The sequence below is a fragment of the Mirounga leonina genome, unplaced genomic scaffold (genome assembly GCF_011800145.1).
Source record: "Mirounga leonina isolate KUSES-001 unplaced genomic scaffold, KU_Mleo_1.0 Mir_176, whole genome shotgun sequence".
Classification (NCBI taxonomy): Eukaryota; Metazoa; Chordata; class Mammalia; order Carnivora; family Phocidae; genus Mirounga; species Mirounga leonina.
The window spans coordinates 9,093,980-9,117,203 of NW_023270454.1; the positions used below are offsets into that span (position 1 = coordinate 9,093,980).

At 35.4% G+C, this 23,224-nt stretch overlaps 1 protein-coding gene across 10 annotated transcripts in view; it reads left to right on the top strand.

Annotated features, from left to right (window-relative positions):
- The window catches only part of HMBOX1 (homeobox containing 1), a 213,475-nt gene that overhangs the window by 140,991 nt on the left and 49,260 nt on the right, over positions 1 to 23,224 (top strand). For all 10 annotated transcript variants that reach the window (XM_035022645.1, XM_035022650.1, XM_035022647.1 and 7 more), the window contains one exon: positions 8,076 to 8,229. In XM_035022645.1, coding sequence (XP_034878536.1) covers positions 8,076 to 8,229 — 154 coding nt within the window. The remainder of the gene's footprint in view (positions 1 to 8,075; positions 8,230 to 23,224) is intronic.

Consider the following 23,224-nt stretch of genomic DNA (forward strand, 5'->3'; position numbering starts at 1 on the left):
CCTTCCTTCCTTCCTTCCTTCCTTCCTTCCTTCCTTCCTTCCTTCCTTTCTCTTTCTTTTTGTACTGATTTTTGGAAATCTAGTCTGTATTTTACACTTGAAGCACATACCATTTCCAATCCGCCACATTTCAGGTGCTCAATGGCCACATGTGGCTAGTGGCTACCATATTGGACAGTCTTAACATAAATCATACTTTGAAACAACACTTCAAATTCAGCTCTAAGCAGTCTTTCCGAAGACATCACTTCTCCCGTGACCCACACACAGCAAAGCAAATCAGATGGCAGGTAACAAGAACTTCGCACTTGGTCTGCTTAATAGAGCAGCTTAGGCTGATAGCAAAGATTTGGCTAGGTAAGTAAGGAACTGTACCTAGGGCTTTCATAAACCTGGTCACATTGCAGCAGTTGCCTGCCATGGGGGGAGCACCAAAGGGATTGTCAAGATGTTCAAAAATTTATAGGGTAGAACAGTGAAGAATTTGGAGGACAAAAACTAGCCAACTGTGTCAGGCCATCAGCCTCCATAAGAGAAGGGATTTTTTTGTCTCTTGGATTTGGCACATAGAACGGTGCCTTGACATATAATCTAATCACAGTTGGTGAGGCTAAATTCCCATCCCACACTGGGATTTCAGGGCTGGGCTCCAATCCCAGACAGGGACTAGGATGCCAGGAAAATGAACTGGCCAGAAAGTGGAAGGGGACTAAGGTGCAGCTCTCAGGCCCCTGCAGGTGATCTGCAGAATACCGCTATCAGAATCCAGTTTTTGGGCGCCTGGGTGGCTCAGTCGTTAAGCATCTGCCTTCGGCTCAGGTCATGATCCCAGGGTCCTGGGATCGAGTCCCACATCGGGCTCCCTGCTCTGTGGGAAGCCTGCTTCTCCCTCTCCCACTCCCCCTGCTTGTGTTCCTGCTCTCGCTGTCTCTTTCTCTGTCAAATAAATAAATAAATAAATATTTGGGAAAAAAAAAAAGAATCCAGTTTTTAGCTCTGGGGTGATACAATGTTCTTCTGAAGCTGTTTTATTAAAAAATTATTGTTTTGTTTTTGTTTTTGATCTTATTTTTTATTTCAATTTGTCTTGGAACCAGAGTTAGGCTAAACCATCATCAGGAAATTGGAGGAAGGTGGAACTAGGGCATTGAAACAGGAAAATGGGAAAGGACTAACAGCATTCATCCAGCTGTTGATAAGGAGTTGCTTTCTTTAAGGAGGTAGTACCTCCTTTTAAGAATAAGTTCCCCTAGGAGTGCCTGGGCTGGCTCAATTGGTGGAGCATGTGACTCTTGATCTGGGGTTGTGAGTTCGAGCCCCATATTGGCTGTACAGTTTACTTTAAAAATAAATTGAAAAGAATAAGTTCCCCTACTTATATGCATTTGTTTTTCAATGAAGTTATATTGCTAATGATTATCCCTTTTTAAAGGACTTTCTATTTTTTATTTGAAAACCAAATCCATAGGGGTTCTGTAGGACAGAATTTAAAGTCCTCTGAAGAGGATACTTTGTAATTGTCAATTGGTAGTTTTCATAGCATCAACAGTAATCAAATATTAGCAATTAAAATTTAATATTTAGAAGTTATTCTTTGCATTTTTACATTTATTGTAAGACCTAATATGATAGAATTCTTTCTAGGTGAATGCAGCTTTGTTGACTTTAAAATAACCTTTGAGGGGCACTTGGGTGGCTCAGTTGGTTGGGCCTCTGTCTTCAGCTCAGGTCATGATCCCAGGGTTCTGGGATCGAGCCCCACGTCAGACTCCTGCCTGCCACTCCACCTGCTTGTGCGTGCTCTCTCTCTCTGTCAAATAAGTAAATATAATCTTTAAAAATAAAATAGCTAAATAATTGTATTGTTTCTTCTTCATGGACATTGTGAAACTACTATTCTGTTTGGATAAGATGAACTAAAATTATGTTAGCACCTAAAAATAGCTCATCCAGTGTCTGGTCATTAGATACTTACAGTACATGAGAATCTTCTTTGCAGGTCAGTGCAGAAGTGATTGGAATCTACCTAAATGTCCCTCAGTCACAAACTGGTTAAATAAATGATATATTTGTACAATGGAATAGTAAGGAGGCTATATAGCTATTTTTTTTTAAAGGAGGGCTTTATATGAATTGAATTTATATGTAGGAATATCAAATTCATAAGTAAATAAAGTAAGGTACAAAACAATAGATATACTGTCATTTATATAGAAGGAATACACACACACACATATATGCTTATGTAAGCACAGAACATCTCTAGCAGGCTCTATTTGGAACTAAGAAGGCTCTGTAGAGGCTCTGAGAGACTGGGAATACAGGGTGGCAGGGAGACTGTTAACTATATAACCTTTTGTGTCTTTATAAATTTTGTACTTGCATTATATATTCAAAAGGTACATACAGTTTCATGAAAAGGAGAGAGGGAGGAAGAAGGAAAAGAAGGAAGGGAGAGAAGAAAAGAGGCAAAAAAGAAATTAATCTGCCTTGTTAACAGCTTTCTAGATATAAAAAACTGAAGAACCTAGGTTCACATAGTCCAGGCCTGCTTATTGATAGGAAGTTCTTTTATTTCACAAACTTTACTTGCTCATCAGAATAAATGTAAATGGTACTGTCCCATTGCTATATTTTGGGGAAAAAATGCAAAATTAAGAAAAATCACAAAATGAAAAAGTACTTTTTTTCTTTTCTCTAAATGTAAGCATTTAGAAAATAAATAAAAAACGCTTGTACATTTTCTGCCTCTATTCTTGGGCTCATTGCATTTCTCTCTGTATACCGTGATTGAAGTTCTCTTTTTCAACCTCTTCACTCTGGATCCATTTGGATACACGATTTTTTTTTAGTCTCTCTTTAAGTGGACTCAGCAAGAAAAATAATAGAGTGATATTTAGGTTATTTTTACTGATAATCTAATAGATATAGATATATTGTAGTTCTCTGATAAACAGACCCATCATTAGAATTTCCCAGCATACCCCAAAGCCTGCCAGGGAGTATGAATAAAATAGACTTATGGAAACTGATCAAATACATTTTATCTTGTTTCTTATGAAAACATTTACAAGAAAATGCCTATTTTTTTAAAAGAAGCGGGTACTAAATTCAGCATGGTTGACATCAGAAACCCTTTTATTTAATCACATTAAGCTCAGCAGTCTTTTCCCTTGTCTAATTTAAACATTACTATAGCAGACAGGGTTTGCTGAGTTCCTCTTGGCTCATGGCACTGATTCTGCCTATTTCTAAATTAAACAAGTAAAGTTTGCCAGGAGGCTCATATAGCAAGCACATGAAGTAAATTTGGAGATCAGAAGTAGTGCCTCCTCCCTTTACTATTGCAGGGTGTCAGAGCCTCAGGGAAATCATGTGTGTGACATAGGGGATGATGAGAAATTACTTTTGGAAAAGCTAGTTTCTGTGAATGGGATAGTAATGACATGCTTATAGTCATACTCTATTAGTTGACTGGCAAAGGCTCACTCAGAAGTAAACCTGATAAGAAAATTATCATCTATACAAAGAGAACATTTATCAAAATTTAAAATTCTATCAGCAAATTAGGAAAAGACTTTTTTTTCTCCTGGGTTTAGAGTTGCTAGATAAATGTGCAAAATTTTGTTCTTAATGAGAGCCCAGATACAAGACAGAAAAAAATTTTTTCTGTAAAGAAAATAGGTAACACATTTCCTGTAAGGAAAAAAAAGTGGGTTCTTTAGCCAATCCAGAAATCCTGTATTTCACTTCAGAGGGGTTTAAAATTACATTGTTCCTGCATTCTAGTATCTTTGTATTTTTCTGTCATCTATAATTTTGAACCCATTCTTGGGTTATTCATTGCTCTCCATCCACTTTGACTAGAGCAAGATTAACTAAGGTTTCTAGAACAAATCTGTGTTTATTGGAGTGTTCCAGAATGCTGCTTGTGCTATTTTTAAATACTGCTACATTGAAAAAGAAAAAGCAAGAAAAAAAACCCTCAAAAGTAATGTGATAATATTATGTTTCAAATTCAGTATGTTTTCGAGTTTGAAATTATTGAGTTTCCACCCATCTGTGCATAAGTTGTCTTGATTTCTTTTAAAGTAATTTATTTCACCTAAATTTCCTTTGTATAGAAAAATTGGATAATACAGAATATTATAAAGAAGCATAGTTACATGATCAATAAACCCCAATACCAAGAAAGAACTATTATCAGTTAATTTATTTTCTTCAATCTCATGATTAAGACTCTTTGTATTCTTTGTTTTATTTATATCCATTTATCACTCAACTAAGAAAACATGCCATAGTTACAATGTAGCCTACTAATTATAATTTACTGACCTATTCCCTATCCTTCATCCACTGAAACCCTAAAACTATCCTTTTACCAGAAGCCAGGCTTTGGATGAGAGGACCTACTGCCTTGCCCAGTCTGTTTTTACCTCTGTCTTGTTCATGGTAGCTGCTTGGCTCTGCTTTGGACCTCTTATGGCTGTTGAACAAAATTTACATAATGTAACTTAGGTAGATTCCAGAGCCCTTGTTATTATGAAGTCACTGCACGCATGCAGAAAAGTACCAAAACAAAGACTTTGAAACCCTCCAACCCTATATTTTTTCCTTATGCCTAAACTTTAACTTTGATGCAAATGTAATGTAAATGTAAAACTTTGTTATAGATTTAACATGTAAATGAATGAGTATGGCTATGTTCCAGTAAAACTTTATTTATATGGCAGCCGGACATAGTCTGTCATACATTTAAGCCATGAATCTCTAAAGCATTGTGTGATGACATACTTGTCCGTTTGAGGAAGAAGTTAAATATTTACTTTACATCACACACAACAGGAAATCATATATCTATTAGGGGTTTAAACAGTAAGAAAACTATAAAAATATTCTGAATGATACAAAACATTTTGACCACAAAAGAAGAGGTTGACAAATGTGCCTACATAAGATTTAAATCAGAAAGCTCACCATAAGTAAAGATAAAAGACGAATGACAAACTGGGAAAAAAGTTGCAATCTGTGTGACTAGCAATTGGTATTGTTTCAACACACCAGTAAGAAGAGTGACTCAAAAGAAAAGACAAAAGATATAAATTCACAAGAAAAGATATATATTTTTTAGTTCAGTAAACGAGAAAAGAGGCTCATTCTTACTAATAGTGAAATCTCTATATTAAAGGAAATTTTTTTGCCTGCCAAATTTATAAATGTGAATAATTAGTAATACTCCTAATACTCATGTTGGGGAATGTGGGAAAATAACTGGAGATGCTTATAATATCTTATATTTGTTTTATGTTATTGTGCAACAGATTACCCTACAACTGAGCAGCTAAAAACAACAAACATTTATTATCTTACAATTTCTGTGGGTCAGGAATCCAGGAGTGGCTTAGCTTAAATGGTTCTGCTCAGAGTTCTCATGAGTCGAGCTGTCAGCCAGCTAGACAATCTGCCACTGACCACTACCATTGAGTGTTGGCAGGTCCCAGTTTCCTTCCTGCCCTTTGCCAGGGATTTCACGTTCTCTCACTTGGGCTCCCTGAGTGTCCTTACAACTTGGCAGCTATTTTTCCCCTGAGCAAGTGATCTAAGAGATAGATCTGCTAAGACAGACACCATGGTGTATTCTATAATGTCAGAAATGACATATCATCACTTCTTCCATATGTTATTGGTCACACAGACTCATCCTGGTATATAATATGGGAAGAGACTACACAACAGGTGAATACTTGGAGGCAGGGATCCTTTGGAACCTTGGGGGCTGACTACCACATGGCTGTATTGGTACTGTATGCTTAGGGCCTTATTTCTCCCTGTCTGCTGGGTTATACAGTTCTGTACATGGTGTCTGCTGCGACTGGAATACCCAGAATGGCTTTTTTTTCCCTCAACTGTGCCACCTGGGGGCTGGCTGGGCATCTTTCACCCCATGTGGCTAGCTTGGGCTTCCTTACAATATCATAGTCTCAGGTTAGTCATACTTCTTAATATGGCAACTGACTTCCCCCAGAACCAGCATTGTAGAAGATGTAGTTAGAAGCTGCAAAGGGTCTTATGATCTAGCCTCGAACTGTTTCCATTTTCTGTTGTCAAAACATGTCATAGGACCAGCTTAGAATTCAAGGGCATGATTATCAGGAGGTGTGACTTATTATGAAGGGCCATCTTTGGAACCTTTCCCAGGAAGTTATGCTTTGGAGAGATGATGCTGGCTTATTCTAAAACTAGTTAAAGTAATACAAGTTGATCTGATTCTTTGAAGATAAAATTGACAGTGTTTGCTATGGACTAGATATATGGTATATGGGAGAAATAGAGAGGTCAAAGATGAATCTGAGAACTTTGAGCCAAGCAATTTGAAGAATAGGGATGTCATTTACTCAGATGGGAAGGGCTACAAAACAACAGGTTTGGAGAGGAAAATCAGGATTGGTTAAAATATTGGGCCTCTGTAATACATATTATAAATATGTAGCTATTAAGGGGGATCTACAAAGAGATCTGCATGTAGTAAAGCAGAAATACTATCCAAGTTATTAATTACAAGGTACAATAAAGTATGATTCTTGTTATGAAGAAATAAATATGTATTTATTAATATGTGCATTATTCCACATAATTCTAACAATTTCTAACCAGTCTTTCTAAGGCTATATTAAGAGTTTGTATTTTATTCCATAGGCAGTGGGAACTTTTTGAAGGCTTTTGGTCAGTGGCATGCTATGATCATAATTATGCTTTGGGAAGATGAATTTAACAGTATAAAGAATGAAGGAGGGGTGCCAGGCTGGCTCAGTCGGTTAACCGTCTGCCTTCGGGTCAGGTCATGGTCCCAGGGTCCTGGGATCGAGCCCCGCATTGGGCTCCCTGCTCCACGGGAAGCCTGCTTCTCCCTTTCCCACTTCCCCCTGCTTGTGCTCGCTCGCTCTCTCTGTCAAAAATAAAATCTTAAAAAAAATATTAAAAAAAAAAAAAAAGAATGAAGGAACAATGGGAGATCCAGGGATTGAACTTTATGAACACATACCAAGTTATATTTAACTTCTTTGAAGTAACTCTACAGAGGTCAGAGACAATGTTGGGTTTTTTGTTTTTGTTTTTTGGGTTTGTTTTGTTTTTTTTTTCTGGCTTCTAACCTAGAACAAGCCAAAAGAACGGGACCCCCCCCTTGATAAATGGTGAACTAATGAATACATGCATCATCAGCAGTTCATTGTTTGAGAAAAGGCTAGTCGAAATTAATAAAATATCCTAATTACATTTTCCCCCATTGATTTTATTACATTCAAGTGGTAACAGAAAACAATATAGCTTTAACACATAGTAGACCTATGGAGATCTGATTAACTAGTAGACTAAAATCATGTCGAATACTACCTTACTGTCTTTGATGCTGTATTTGACTTTTTTTCTTTAAGAATTTACAACAATTAGGGTTATTTTAAATTCATCTCCTACCTGCATACATTTAAGGGCTCCATTTTCTCAATAACAAGAGTCCTTTGAGTGGTAATGAAAGGTTCTGATCATATAGTGTGTATTGTTCAAAAGATTAAACTGTCAGAAATTTCAAGAAAGATTTTTCAGAAGAGACTCTGATTAAGTTGTCATTGGTCCAAAGACCATACTTCCCTTTTCCCCTAAAGAGATAGATTTTGGGCTTTGTTTCAAAAAATGACACAAACAAAGATAAAAGACAAGTGACCCCCCCCAAAAAAAATGACATTTTAAAGTAATTAATGATAAACTTTTTAAGGAAGAGTTTTGTCCCTTTGGATTTTTGTTTGGGTCAAATTGTTTTCCCCCCACAGTACAAACTGCTTCAGTGCCTGTAGCCTGTGGCACAGAGGCTAGGCAATGGTTTCACGGCAACAGTTAGCACTGGCATGGGGCAGGCACTATGAGAGAGGCCCAGGAGATTTTTTTAAAAATGTAAATATCAGGTGTATTTGGCTTGCAAGTTCCAATGGAAGGACAAAAACTGTTGAGTTCATGGTTATATTTGTCATTGATTTTAATAAATTGCAAGATATTTGCTAAAAATGTCTTGTTTATTTCAGGGGCTACACTAAGTATGAGACCAGCCCCCATTCCAATAGAGGACCCAGAGTGGAGACAAACACCTCCCCCGGTCTCTGCCACATCTGGCACCTTCCGACTACGGCGAGGGAGTCGATTTACCTGGAGAAAGGAGTGCCTGGCTGTCATGGAAAGGTACACGTGTCCTTTCCCATAAGCAATCTCCCAACCTTAGGAAAGAGAATCCTCAGATAGATTTGGACAGCTTTCATTTCAGACAAGTAATTTGGGATCTAGGTTCTATCTCTAAATGTATTTTAGAGTATTATAAATGCTATATTATTGAAATAAGATGATCTTACCATTGAGAAGTCATAAAATTGGAGTTAGCATCTATGAATATAACTTAATAATCTCAATAATTTCAGGAACTAGAAGAATTTTTTAAATTTAAATCTTTATATTTTGTAAACACTCTTCAAAGTCTTATTTTCATAAAAAATATTGAATACTTCTATAGGAAGCTGCTGAGATTTTACTTCTTTCACTCAGGAGTATGGCTTAAATGAGCTTAGTCCCAAAGGTTAGAAATACATGTTTTTACTTCAGTTTGGTAATTTATCTTCAGACTGCATCACCAGTATCCGGTCCATAGTAAGTACTCAGTATGTTTTAGACTGAAATTAGACCTTAGCTTCAGTTTTCATATCTGAAATGGTATAAATTAATTAAATATGATTATTAAATGTTCAGTATATTTAGGGTAGATCCTGTAGTAGAATTATCCTTTTAGTCTCCTACCTATAAGTAATGTATATGGAATTTTGTTTCAATGAAGAGTTTTATATTCAATAAGGTAATGTTTTCCATTAGAAAAATATTTACTTCCTAAGATTAAATATAGAGAAAAAGAATATATTAGGCAAAGGTAAAAACAATTGAATTTTCATATTGAGATTTCTCAATAATTTAAATAATGAGAAAGAATGGAATTGAATGTTTAAAACTGGGTTTAACTTCTAAACTGACATAGAATACATATTTACATTGAACCAGCTTCACTTTTTTTTCCCAATTATCTAATCTGACCAGTCGAATGGCAAACTGTAAAGAGCATTTGACTCAGTTAAAGACCTGAAACCTGGGTTTGGCTTTGCCATTTAACCAGCTGTGCAACTTTGTCCAGGTCACAAACTCTGAGCAGTAACTTCTTCATCTATAAAATGAAGTTTTTCAATAGCCAGTAGTGAACCATATGTCATCCAGGACTTTTGCCATCTCTCTTTCTGCCTCTTTCCTGATTATCTCCCAGCTCATTAGACATCACTATCTGAAATAGAGGGAGATTGAAAATGCCAAAGTTGAGGACTTGGTTTTTATTCTTGGGTTGAAATTAAAAAGTTTGCTTAAAGTAGGCAAAATGAGACTGTAGATTATTCATTGATGTTATCATATGTTGCTTTCCTTATTCGCTTTATTGAAATTCCAGTAGAGGCCATTCATTAAATAACGAATCCTTATATGCTTGAGCAGTTAAAGTAGAAGAGTGAGATTTTTTTCATCCCAGAGCCCTGACATTTACAGTCTGCTTTATTTTTCTCATCTAGAAACTTTGATTCTTTCAAAAAATTTCCTCAGAACTTACCACATAATAGACATGAATTTAAATAATATCAAATTTAAATTATTTGTAGCATTATACATTTTTCTCTGGGTAACAAAATAAGCTTTGGTATTAGTTTCTAGTTGGTGTAAGTTCTAATTTTGCTATTGATTCAGCCATTTAATTTTTTCATGAGGATACCAATATACATTTATCACATAATGTCAGTATGAGGAAAAGATTAATGTTAAAATTGATAATATTAATAATGGTAGGTGATATTCCTAATGCATTTACAAAATTGAACCTTGCAAGCTTTGCAGTTATTTTTTTTTTTTCAAAGCAACAAAAACTACCCATAGAATCACACTGATCAAATTTCAGTTACAAAGATACTGAGGGGTGCCTAGGTGGCTCAGTTGGTTAAGCATCTGACTCTGGGTCTTGGCTCCAGCCTTGATCTCAGGGTTGTGAGTTCAAGCCCAGCCCCACATTTTTTAAGCGCACTTAAAAAAAAAAAAAAAAAAAAAGGATAATGAGCACTTACCCTGTGTAAAACTCCCATTTAATCTTAATTTTCACCTTTTAACCTTAATTTTAATTAATAAATGTCATTAATCCAGGAATTGGTTATCTTTGGTTTAATTTTATCTTACTTGGCACAACCAGTAAGAAAGTATGTGGTTTATTCCAGTAGTTGCAAAAATGCAAGAGCCTCTCAGGGTATTTAATAGCAGTAGATCACGGTATGATTTCATTCTGTGAAAGTGGAACTTTTTATTTTCTAACATGGTATATAAAATTCCCTGGCCTCAGAGCAATGCGTGGTGTTTTTCATTTTGCAGTACACTGAATAGGTGAATAAATATATATGCACAGACTGTAAAGCCAGCAAGTACTAGGCTTACTCAAGCATATTAGTATGTCAGAAATTATTCATTCTTCATACCCTACACCAAGACAAATTTCAAATGAATCAAAAAAATGAACTCATATAAAATAATAGAAGAAAATACAGGTACCCTGGAAATGATGAAATTTTTCCTAACTAGGACTCAAAATCCAAAATATGGGAAAGGATTGATAAATTTGGTTACATACATTAAAAGAAAAACTTAGGGGAGAAAAAAACTGTGAACAAAGTAAAAAAAAAAAATTGGAAAAGATATTTGCTGCATATTATTATCCCTGATGTATGAACTTTTAAAAGAGAGAGAAGACCACCAACTCTATAGAAAACTAAAGATAACAGCAGAAAAACAAATGCAAGTGCCTCTTAAACATATAAAAGGATGTTCAATTTAACTCATAGTAAGGGAAATTCATATTAAAATTATACTGAGACATTATTCTTCTCCTATCACATTGGCAAAAATCCAAAAGTTCCATAACGTTTTTTTATTGATTGAGCTGTAGGGAAATGGGCACTCTCATACATTGCTTGTGGGAATGCAAAATGTAACAACTTCCATGGACAGGAATTTGACAGTATTGGAGACAGTTACCCATGGATTTGCCCTTTGACTCAGCATTCTCACTTCTAGTAAATTATCCCAGAGATAAACTGACAAAAGTATAAATATAGCAATCCTGTTTGCAATAATATCAAAATATTGAATACAACCTATGTGTCTATTGGTAGTGGACTGGGTGAATAAATTACAGTAACTCCATACGTTGGATGCCCAAGTTCAAATAATAGAGTGCCATGCAGCAGCAAAAGGAATGAATTTTCCTTTCTACAGAATGAAAATCATACTGTGTCCTTCTGTACTATCACTATTAAATATTTTGTAAGGCTTTTTTGCATTTTTGTATCCACTGGAATGAATACTTTTTTATATACAGTGATCTTCAGAATATAATGTTAAAAAAAAGGGTCAGTTGTATATAGTAGGCTATCATTTATGTATTTATGTATTTGCTTATAATTTGTTTTAAGATGAAGGAATATGCCATAAAATAAAATGGTTACCAATAGGAGAAGAGAAAAAAAAAACAGATTGGAGGGGGCAAGAATAGAAGCTTGACTTATCTAAATATACCATGTTTTCACATTTTAACCATGTAAATATTTTATGTAATTATAAAACAAAATTAGGTTGAAATGGGGGGAAGGTAACCCCTAAAAATAACTAAAATGAAACAAAAGTGTGACCTAAACATTCATGAGCTGTATCAAATAACTTTATAATACAGTATTTTGACTATGCTTCTTGATGGGATACAGTTTAGGAATAAAAAGAACTACAAAAAAACCTTACCTTTTAGTAATGTTGGTAATATTAATATTGTTACTCAGGTACTATTTTTATTTGTATAGATACAGATATAGGTAAGACAATCATAGTGTTATTACGAATCAAGTTTTTCAGTGTAAAACAGATATAAAATAACTAAGTAAAACACTATAATCTTGTGTATGTTTGTGCATATAGAAATTTATCTGGATTGTATTCTTTTAATAACAGCCTTATTGAGATACGATTCACCTAATTAAAATGTACAATTCAGTGCTTCACCACAATCAGTTTTAGAATATTCTCTTCACCCCCCAAAAAACTCTTGTACCCAGTAGCAGTCACTCCTTTTTCCCCCATCCTCCCCAACCCTACATAACCATTAATCTGCTTTCCCTGTATATAGATATGCCCAGTCTGGACATTTCATATGAATGGAATCATACAAATGTGGCTGTTTGTGACTCACTTCTTTCACTTAGTATAATGTTTTCGAGGTCCATCCATGTTGTAGGTCATTTCAGTATTGCATTTCTTTTTGTTGCCAAATAATGGTCCATTTTAAAGATACGGCATATTTTATTTATTCATTCATCAGTTGTTGGACATTTGGGGTTGTTTCCTCTTTTTAGCTATTATCAATAATGCTGCCATCAATGAAATTTGTGTACTAGTGGAATTGCTGGGTCATATGGTGACTGTGTTTAGCCTTTTGAGAAACTGCCAGACAGTTTCCAAAGCATATGTACCCTTACATTCCATCGAGCACTCTATGATGGTTCCAATTTCTCACCAGCACTTTATATTGCTGTCTTACTGATTCTAATCTTCTTAGTGTGTGCAAAAGTAGATTCTCATTGTGGTTTTGATTTGCGTTTCCCTAATCAATGTATTGAATATCTTTTCATATGCTTATTGGCTATTTCTGTTTCATCTTTGGAGAAATGTCTATTCAGATCATTTGCTCATTTTTAAAGTTGGGTTATTTGTCTTTATATTGAATTGTAAGTTTTCTTTATATGTTCTAGGTACAAGTCCCTTATAAAATACATGGTTTCCAAATATTTTTGTGTTTTGTCCCTGACATTTTATTTATTTATTTATTTATTGAATTTTTAAAATTTAAATTCAATTAACGTGTAATGTATTATTAATTTCAGAGGTAGAGGTCCATGATTCATCAGTCTTATATAACACCCAGTGCTCATCACATCACGTGCCCTCCTTTTTAAAAATTTTTTTATTGTTATGTTAATCACCATACATAACATCATGTGCCTTCCTTAATGTCTATCACACAGTTACCCCATCCCCTCACCCACCTCCCCTCCAGCAGCCCTCAATTTGTTTCCTGTGATTAAGAGTCTCTTATGCTTTGTCTCCCTCTCTGATTTCATCTTGTTTTATTTTTTTCCTCTCTTCTCCTATGAGCCTCTATTTTGTTTCTTAAATTCCACATATGAAATCATATGATAATTGTCTTTCTCTGATTGATTTATTTTGCTTAGCATAATACCCTCTACTTCTATCCACATCATTGCAAATGACAAGATTTCATTTTTTATGGCTGAGTAGTATTCCATTGTGTGTGTGTGTGCGTGTGTGTGTGTGTATCACGTCTTCTTTATCCATTCATCTGTCAATGGACATCTGGGCTATTGTGGACATTGTTGCTATAGACATTAGGGTGCAGGTGCCCCTTCAGATCACAACATTTGTATCTTTGGGATAAATACCTACTAGTGCAATTGCTGGGTCATAGGATAGCTCTATTTTCAACTTTTTCAGGAACTTCCATACTGTTTTCCAAAGTGGCTGCACCAGCTTGCATTCCAACCAACAGTGTAAGAGGGTTCCCCTTTCTCTGCATCCTCACCACTATCTGTCATTTCCTGACTTGTTCATTTTAGACATTATGACTGGTGTGAGATGGTATCTCATTGCGGTTTTGAATTGTATTTCCTTGATGCCGAGTGATGTTGAGCATATTTTCATGTGTCTGTTGGCATTTGGATGTCTTCTTTGGAGAAAAGTCCCTTCATATCTCCTGTCCATTTCTTGATTGGCTTGTTCTTTGGGTGTTGAGTTTGATAAGTTCTTTATAGATTTTGGATACTAGCCCTTTATCTGATATGTCATTTGCAAATATCTTCTCCCATTCTGTCGGTTGTCTTTGGTTTTGTTGACTGTTTCCTTTGCTGTGCAAAAGCTTTTTAGCTTGATGAAGTCCCAATAGTTCATTTTTGCCCTTGCTTCCCTTGCCTTTGGCGATGTTTCTAGGAAGAAGTTGCTTCGGCTGAGGTCAAAGAGGTTGCTGCCTGTGTTCTCCTTTAGGATTTGGATGGACTCCTGTCTCACATTGAGGTCTTTCAACCATTTGGAGTCTATTTTTGTGTGGTGTAAGGAAATGGTCCAGTTTCACTCTTCTGCATGTAGCTATCCAATTTTCCCAACACCATTTGTTGAAGAGACTGTCTTTTTTCTATTAGACATTCTTTCCTGCTCTGTCGAAGATTAGTTGACCATAGAGTTGAGGGTCCATTTCTGGGCTCTCTATTCTGTTCCATTGACGTATTTGTCTGTTTTTGTGCCAGTACCATACTGTCTTGATGATTACAGCTTTGTAATAGAGCTTGAAGTCTGGAATTGTGATGCCGCCAGCTTTGGTTTTCTTTTTGAAGATTGCTTTGGCTATTCAGGGTCCTTTCTAGTTCCATACAAATTTTAGGATTATTTGTTCCAGCTCTGTGCAAAATGTTGATGGTATTTTGATAGGGATTTCAATGAATGTGCATATTGCTCTAGGTAGCATAGACATTTTCACAATATTTGTTCTTCCAATCCATGAGCATGGAGTGTTTTTCCATTTCTTTGTGTCTTCTTCCATGAGTGTTCTATAGTTTTCTGAGTACAGATTCTTTGCCTCTTTGGTTAGATTTATTCCTAGGCATCTTATGGTTTTGGGTGCAATTGTAAATGGGATTAACTCCTTAATTTCTCTTTCTTCTGTCTCATTGTTAATGTATAAAAATGCAACTGATTTCTGTGCATTGATTTTATATACTCCCACTTTGCTGAATTCCTGTATGAGTTCTAGCAATTGGGGGGTGGAGTCTTTTCGGTTTTCCACATAGAGTATCATGTCATCTGCAAAGAGTAAGAGTTTGACTACTTCTTTCCTTCTTTATGTTGTCTGATTGTTGAGGCTAGGACTTCTAGTGCTATGTTGAACAACAGTGGTGATAGTGGACATCCCTGCTGTGTTCCTGACCTTAGAGGAAAAGCTCTCAGTTTTTCCCCATTGAGAATGATATTTGCTGTGGGCTTTTTGTATATGGCTTTTATGATTTTGAGGTATGTTCCCTCTATCCTTATACTGGATAAAACTGAAGAGTTTTAATCAAGAGAGGATGCTGTACTTTGTCAAATGCTTTTTCTGCATCTATTGAGAGGATCATATGGTTCTTGTCCTTTCTATTATATATGTAGTGTATTATGTTGATTGATTTGCAGATGTTGAACTACCCTTTCAGCCCAGGTATAAATCCCACTTGGTCATGGTGAACAATCCTTTTAATGTACTGTTGGATCCTACTGGCTAGTATCTTGGTGAGAATTTTTGCATCCATGTTCATCAGGGATATTGGTCTGTAATTCTCCCTTTTGGTGGGGTCTTTGTCTGGTTTGGGGATCAGGGTAATGCTGGCCTCATAGAGTTTGAAAGTTTTCCTTCCATTTCTATTTTTTGAAACAGCTTCCGAAGAATAGGTATTAGTTCTTCTTTTAATGTTTGGTGGAATTCCCCCTGGGAAGCCATCCAGCCTTGGACTCTTGTGTTTTGGGAGATTTTTGATTATTGCTTCAATTTCCTTGCTGGTTATGGGTCTGAATTATTCAGGTTTTCTCTTCCTTCCTGTTTGTTTTGGTAGTTTATATGTCTCTAGGAATGCATCCATTTCTTCCAGATTGCCTAATTTGTTGGCATGTAGTTGCTTATGATGTGTTCTTATAATTGTTTGTATTTCTTCAGTGTTGGTTGTGATCTTTCCTCTTTCATTCATGATTTTATTTATTTGAGTCCTTTTATTTTCTTTTTGATAAGTCTGGCCGGGGCTTTATCAATCTTATTAATTCTTTAAAAAAACCAGCTCCTGGTTTTGTTGATCTGCTGTACTGTTCTTTTGGCTTCTATTTCATTGATTTCTGTTCTAATCATTATTTAGTCTCTTCTCCTGCTGAGTTTAGGCTTTATTTGCTGTTTTTTCTCCAGGCCCTTTAGGTGTAAGGTTAGGTTGTGTATTTGAGACCTTTCCTGTTTCTTGAGAAAGGCTTGTATTGCTATATACTTCCTGCATCCCAAAGATTTTGCACAGTTGTGTTTCCATTTTTTAATCAAATTTTTTTAATTCTTTAATTTCCTGGTTGACCCATTCATTCTTCAGTAGGATGTTCTTTAGCCTCCATGTATTTGAGTTCTTTCCATATTTCCTCTTGTGATTGAGTTCAAGTTTCAAAGCATTGTGGTCTGAAAATAGGCAGGGAATGATCCCAATCTTTTGGTACCAGTGAGACCTGATGTGTGACCCAGTATGTGATCTATTCTGGAGAATGTTCCATGTTCACTTGAGAAGAACGTGTATTCTCTTGCTTTAGGATGGAATGCTCTGAATATGTCTGTGAAGTCCATTTGGTCCAGTGTATCATTCAAAGCCCTTGTTTCCTTGTTGATCTTCTGCTTAGATGATCTGTCCATTGCAGTGATTGGGTTTTTAAAGTCCCCTACTATTATTGTATTATTATCGATGTATTTCTTTAATTTTGTTATTAATTGGTTTATGTAATTAACCGCTCCCATGTTAGGGACATAAGTATTTACAATTGTTAGATCTTTTTGTTAGACCCTTTAAGTATGATATAGTGACTTTCCTCATCGCTTACTGTATATAGTCTTTGGTTTAAAATTTAATTTGTCTGATGTAAGGATTGCCACCTCAGCTTTCTTTTGGTGTCCATTAGCATGATAAATGGTTTTCCACCCCCTCACTTTCAATCTGGAGGTGTCTTTGGGTCTAAAATGAGTCTCTTGAAGACAGCATATCGATGGGTCTTGTTTTTTTATCCAATCTGATACACTTGTTTCCACATATTTTCTCTCATTCTGTGGGTGGTCTTTTCATATTCTCAATGATGACCTTTGGAACATGCATGCTTTTAATTTTCATGAAGTCCAATTTATTTTCTCATCTGTTGCTTGTACCTTTATTGTCTTATCTAAGAAAGCTGTGTCTAAATCAAAGCACAAGATTTATTTCTGTGTTTTTTTCTAAGCATTTTATACTTCTAACTCTTACATTTAGGTCTTTGATCCATTAGAGTTAATTTTTGCATATGATGTGAGGTAGGGAACCTACATCATTCTTTTGCATGTAGATATCCAGTTGTCTCAGCACTGTTGAAAGAACTATTCTTTTCCCATTGATTAATCTTGGTACCCTTGTCAAAAATCAATTGACTCTAAATCTGAGGGGACTTCAGTTGTGTTTTATTCCATTGATCTGTATACCACACTGTTATGATTAGTGTTTTATTGTAGTAAATTTTGAAATCTGGAAATAGAAGTTTTCCACTTTCTTCTTTTTGAAGATTGTTTCAGCTATTCTGGATCCTTTGTATTTCCATATGAATTTTAGGATCAGCTTGTCAACTTCTGCTAAGAAGCCAGTCGTAATTTTGGTGGGAAATCCTAAAATCTTGAATATGAATTATAAATAACAATGTGATTTTGTTGTAGTGTCTCTTGAAAAAAAGGAGGAGTGTACTTTCCATCTTTACTTACTCAAAAAGCCCATAGACAATGATCATCCTAGTAGAAATTAGCAGGCCTGGGGCCCAGGTTGTAGTCATAGGTACCATTAGCACTCCTTGGAGAAATATCTGATTCTAAACTTGGGATAAGAAATATACATGATAAAACGAGGGATCTTATTAAAGCAAGAACGACATTATAGATAGGTGAGTGATATCAAAAGGACTCAGGAGCTAACTTGAAGAGGCTCCCCCTTTCCAAAGACGGGGATAATTTGAACATTAGTAATAATACCAGTGGTAATAGATTGAAGCCCAGCAATCTTATTAAAAATCTATATGTAATAAAGATACTAAAAAAAAGTATTGGTCACACCTGAAGAATGTTAGAGAACCAACTAAATATTTAAAAGTGGTAAAAGGAAAGAACTGAGCATTTAACTTGTGTTTTGCATATGAACTTTATCTCTGATGAACCAAAAAGGCTTTCTTTAATGAAGGGTCCCGACTAATAAATGAAAAAGGAATAATATAATTAGAATGTCATCACTTTGTAAACACCTAATGCAATAATAGATATGACAATGATTATGAATAGCTGCTAAGAAAGACAGACAACCAGGCATTATGTATCTCTTGGAGGTTGTAAATACCACCACCCACACAAAGTATTTTTCTAACAAAATCAGATTGAATCAAATCAAGCCTCTAGGTCCAGTTCCAGGTTTGTAGGAAATATGGAACAAAGTTCTGTTAAATGATACTACAGGGAATTCAGGTCAACAAGGTCCATGATGTGAGAGATTTTAAGAATATAAGAACTGGGCGCCTGGGTGGCTCAGTTGGTTAAGCGACTGCCTTTGTCTCAGGTCATGATCCTGGAGTCCCGGGATCGAGTCCCGCATCAGGCTCCCTGCTCAGCAGGGAGTCTGCTTCTCCCTCTGACCCTCCCCCCTCTCATGCTCTCTCTCTATCTCATTCTCTCTCTCAAATAAATAAATAAAATATTAAAAAAAAAAGTATAAGAACTAAGATTCTTCAAGTTTTTTTTAATATATTAGCCAATTGAGGAAATTTGAACACTGTATAAATGATGATTCTTGTTTCAGTTATGATAGTGGTTGCTTATATGTAAGTGGTGCTACATTTATAAAAATTAGAGTTCTTGTCTTTTAGAAATATGTACTGAAATATATAATATGATGAAATGATATGTTATCTTGGGTTTACTTCAAAGTAACACAAAGTGGAAAGGCAGAGGCAAGGGTGTGGATAAAACAAGAGTGGTATCTGTAACTTGATGGTTTCTGTAGTCTGGTAATGTTTACTTGGGGGTTCATAGTACAGTTTTCTCTACTTTTGTATATATATTGTATGTGTGTTAAGGATCTAAATTTTGGATCAAATTACGTGGAATTATGAGAAATGAAAAGTCTTCCTTATCACAAAAACTCAACTACACAATATTATCTAATAATAGCATTTTCTTAACAAGTAAATGAGTGTCACTCTACAATGCGATCGTGAACATAAATAGTTCCTGCAGTCTTGGAGTTTATAATCAAGTTGGAGAGGCAGACATTAATCAGATAATCACAAAAATCAAGGTAAAATTGCAATGGTAATATATGTATGAAAGGAAAGGTTCACGGGACTGTGACATCTTATAATAGGGGATGTGGTGAGAGTTACTTAGGTAAAAGGAAAGAGCAAGTGTTGCAGGTAGAGAGGAGAGCTGTAGTCAACTGGAACTGCACTGTCTGATGCTGCGGCGATGTGTGGCTATTTAAATATAAATTACTTAAAATGAAATAAAATTTAAAATTCAGTTCCTCAGTCACACTGGCCACATTTTAAGTGTCCAGTCGTCATGTATGGCTACTGACCATAGTTTTAGACAGTATTTCTATCACAGACAATTGTATATGGAATATTTCTATCATTGCAGAAAATTTTATTAGACAGCTCTGATACAGAACAACTGTATCTCATCCCCAGTAGAAAAATTAATGGTTATATTTGCCCCATAATGATTTGTTTTTGTTTTTTGCTTTACTCAAAATCATAAGGCAAATACATATATAAATTAAAAACCAAACATTAAGTCCACTGAAATATTTTAGAAAATTTTCCATATGACAGTGAGAGAAACAGATAAATATTTCACTAGTTCCCATATCAAAATTATTTTACTTCTGCATCCTTTCCCACATCTAGCCCTGCTTTTTAGAATATAAGATTTGATAATTTATTATTTATAATGACTGGGTTTTTCTTTAATTAGCACTAATTCACTCATTCATTCATTTATTCATTTACCTGTTTATCAAATGTATTTTTACACACTGCGTTTGGTGGCTGTGTCTTTTGAGTCTCTTAATTTGTAGCAGTTCCTTACTCACACACAACCATTTTGTTCATGCTGTTTATTTGTTAAAGACACTAAGGCATTTGTCATGTTGAATTTCCCACATTTTAGATTTGGCCAGTTACATCCTCATATGTGTCTCTTAGCATGACCTCATATTTTCTGTAGATTGGTAGTTAGATCTAGAGTCCTCATTAGAGTCTAGTTCAGCTCTTTTGGCACATAACTGCTACTTTGTGCACATTATATCAGGTTGTCCCATTTTTAGTAACTATAAGATTAATCATGGGATTCAGTGCTATCATCTTGATCCACTTATTAGAAAGTTCCCCATTTAGTGAATAGTTTGAGGGCGGTGATTCTTAACTTTGGCTGCATATGAGGATCACCTGGGAGCTTTTAAAAATATCAGCGAAACATTACCCTTGACCAACTGAAACATAAGGTAAAGGTATATTTGAAAAGTTCCCAAGTGATTTTAAAGTACAGCCAGGATTGAGAACCACTGTTTTTATCATCCACTGATTTTTTTCCTAGTCACTCTTTTGTTTTGTAACGGTTACATTCCAATTTTTTTCATTTCTTCTGCATTAATCAGCTGGAATTCCTCTATAAATAAGAACTTTACCTCATCCACTCTTTAGTTACCCTGAAATATAGTCCCTCACAAACTTGGCGGGGAGCACTATCATATAAGCAATTATAGAACTGAGGAATAAATGCTGTTATGAAGATGGGTACTAGAGTTTATGGGTCCATGAGATGTAAACAAACAGAGGAAAGAATAAGACTTTAACAAAATGATGGCATTCTGGCTGCATTTTGATGGATGATACGAGTTCACTAATTAGAGAATCAGAAAAAGGATATTACAGATTATCACAAAGTTCTTTGTGGCAGAACATAGGGTTTTTCATTAAGAACATCTCTACTTGCTTATACAGGACTTAGTCATACTGTGCATGCTATAATTAAATAAGTACCGTGCTTAATTATGCCACAGATTTGGTGTTCAGGCTTTTTCATAAAGGAGATTGTACCTGATCAGATTGGTCCATTAGCTAATATTAGTGGGAGTATGGAAGATAAGCAAGAAATCAGCCAATCAAGTATGTATTTGAACACATATACCAGATGCCTAGAGCCAAGGAAAAATAAATTTAAAATAAATATAAGCTGTAGTATTTGCTCTCATATGTCTTAAGGTAGTAATAACTTACATTTGAGTAGGAATTTACAGTTTGTATATAATTATTGATCTTATTGATAATTATTCTCTGACAATTGACCTTCAAAATTTTATACTGTATATATTTTATTATTTACAGTTTATAGATAACAGCCTCAGAGAAAGGAATTGACCATGACTAGCCCACATGTAAATGGATTGGAAGAGGGATAAGTGGAAGCCAGCTAGGAGGCTGTTAGAGTAATCTATGCATGAATAATGAGGGCTCAACTGTAATATCAAGGCAAAGAGAAACAAAATGGATAGGAGGTAGTAGGTATCAGAAAAAATATGAAGAAAAGAACAGCCTAACCTAGTTACAGATGGAACATAGAGATGGCAAAGCAGAAAGTGTAAAAGAGAGCTTAACACTGGTGATGTTCATAGAACATTCCTCTGGGAGACAGTATCTGTACCATTAGAAAATAGTTTGACTTTGGACAAATCACTCAACATCTCTTAACCCCAATTGCAGTATTTAGAAAAGAAGAGTTAAGTATTATGATATAGTAAAAAGTGGATGGACTTCAGTCATATAGACTTACTATTTAGTCCCAGCTTCATCTTAATGTTAATCCTTGAGAATTTCAGTTTTCTGTAAAATGGAGATGTTACTATGAGAAGAGTTATATGAGATCATGTATGTAAAACACACAGTAGAACGCCTTTCTCATAAACTGTGGTGAGCCAGTATTCTTTTTCTATTAAAGTTCTTTCCACTTTGCTTTGACCGTGAACTCATTTCAAGATGTTAGGAGATCTCAGGGTCTTTAGAAATGGAGACTTAAGAGGCATCATTATATTAGGTACAATTAAAGCCACAAGTATGAATGAATCCTAGTCAAATCTATCTCTTGCACTTTTGCTTATACTGTTTCTGCATTTTTGCAGCTAAATATGGCTGGAGAAAAATTTAAAACCCTGCAGACTGATCTCATTTTTTGCCAGACAATCATACTATACCCACCTGGTTCAGTCTTTCCCAGTCTCCTAAAGAATTATTTCACACTTTGTTCTCTCTGTGAACTCCCATCATCATTCCCATGATGATGTGCTTCCTGTATTAAATGAGGAGAGTGAAGTGCTCAGAGGTCCACAAACATGTATAGGTTTGAAATTTTCCATAATCAAAAAGATTGTTGTTATAATTGTTTAAGGAGGACCTGACTGGATTTACCTGAATAAAATAGAATTAGATAATTGACTACTATTTATTCATTCAGTCATTTATTTATATAGCATCTGCTCTGTGCTGGCACTGAGGTAGGCTTACCTCCAGTAGTTTACATATTCACAAGGGCAGGAAATAGCATTTATATCGTATGTCAGAAATAGCTGCATGTGTAAATAATGTAATGTCAGACTCAAATGTGTTTTTTATTCAGCAAACCTAATCATCCTTTTGTTCATTCATTCAACAACATTCTTAGTAGGTATGAGGCAAAGTGCTGGGGATGGAGAAAGGTACTTTCAGGTGACAGGAGTTAGAGGGTTGATGAACCTACTTAACTTGAAACATCTTTAAAGTTTATGGTCAGAAGTGTTGGAGGCTTTATGGCCTAGGAGCAAAGCTTCTAATGTACTCTTTCCTTTTTTTCCTTTCCTTTACCTTTCAGCAATTTGGGCAGGGTATTCTTTTAGCTGTGGAAACAGGTGTGGCTCTGGAGTGTTAGGGTATGACCGGGACACAAAAGAATGAGACCTGGCTATGCCTTCTGGCTTCAAGGGAGATAGATAAAAGAACACCTCAAATCTCCTTATGTAGGTTTTTCAGCCCAATTATGCAAGATAGAAAGAGAAGCAACAACTTGGAGAAGACTTCAGATGCAGAAATAAATATAAGAGTACCTAGCTGTGACAGGTATAAGCAGTAGTATATAGTGGTTAAGAGTAGTAGTTTTAGAGCCAGATCTGTGTATATGGGGTACTTATTGCTGTTAATTTTC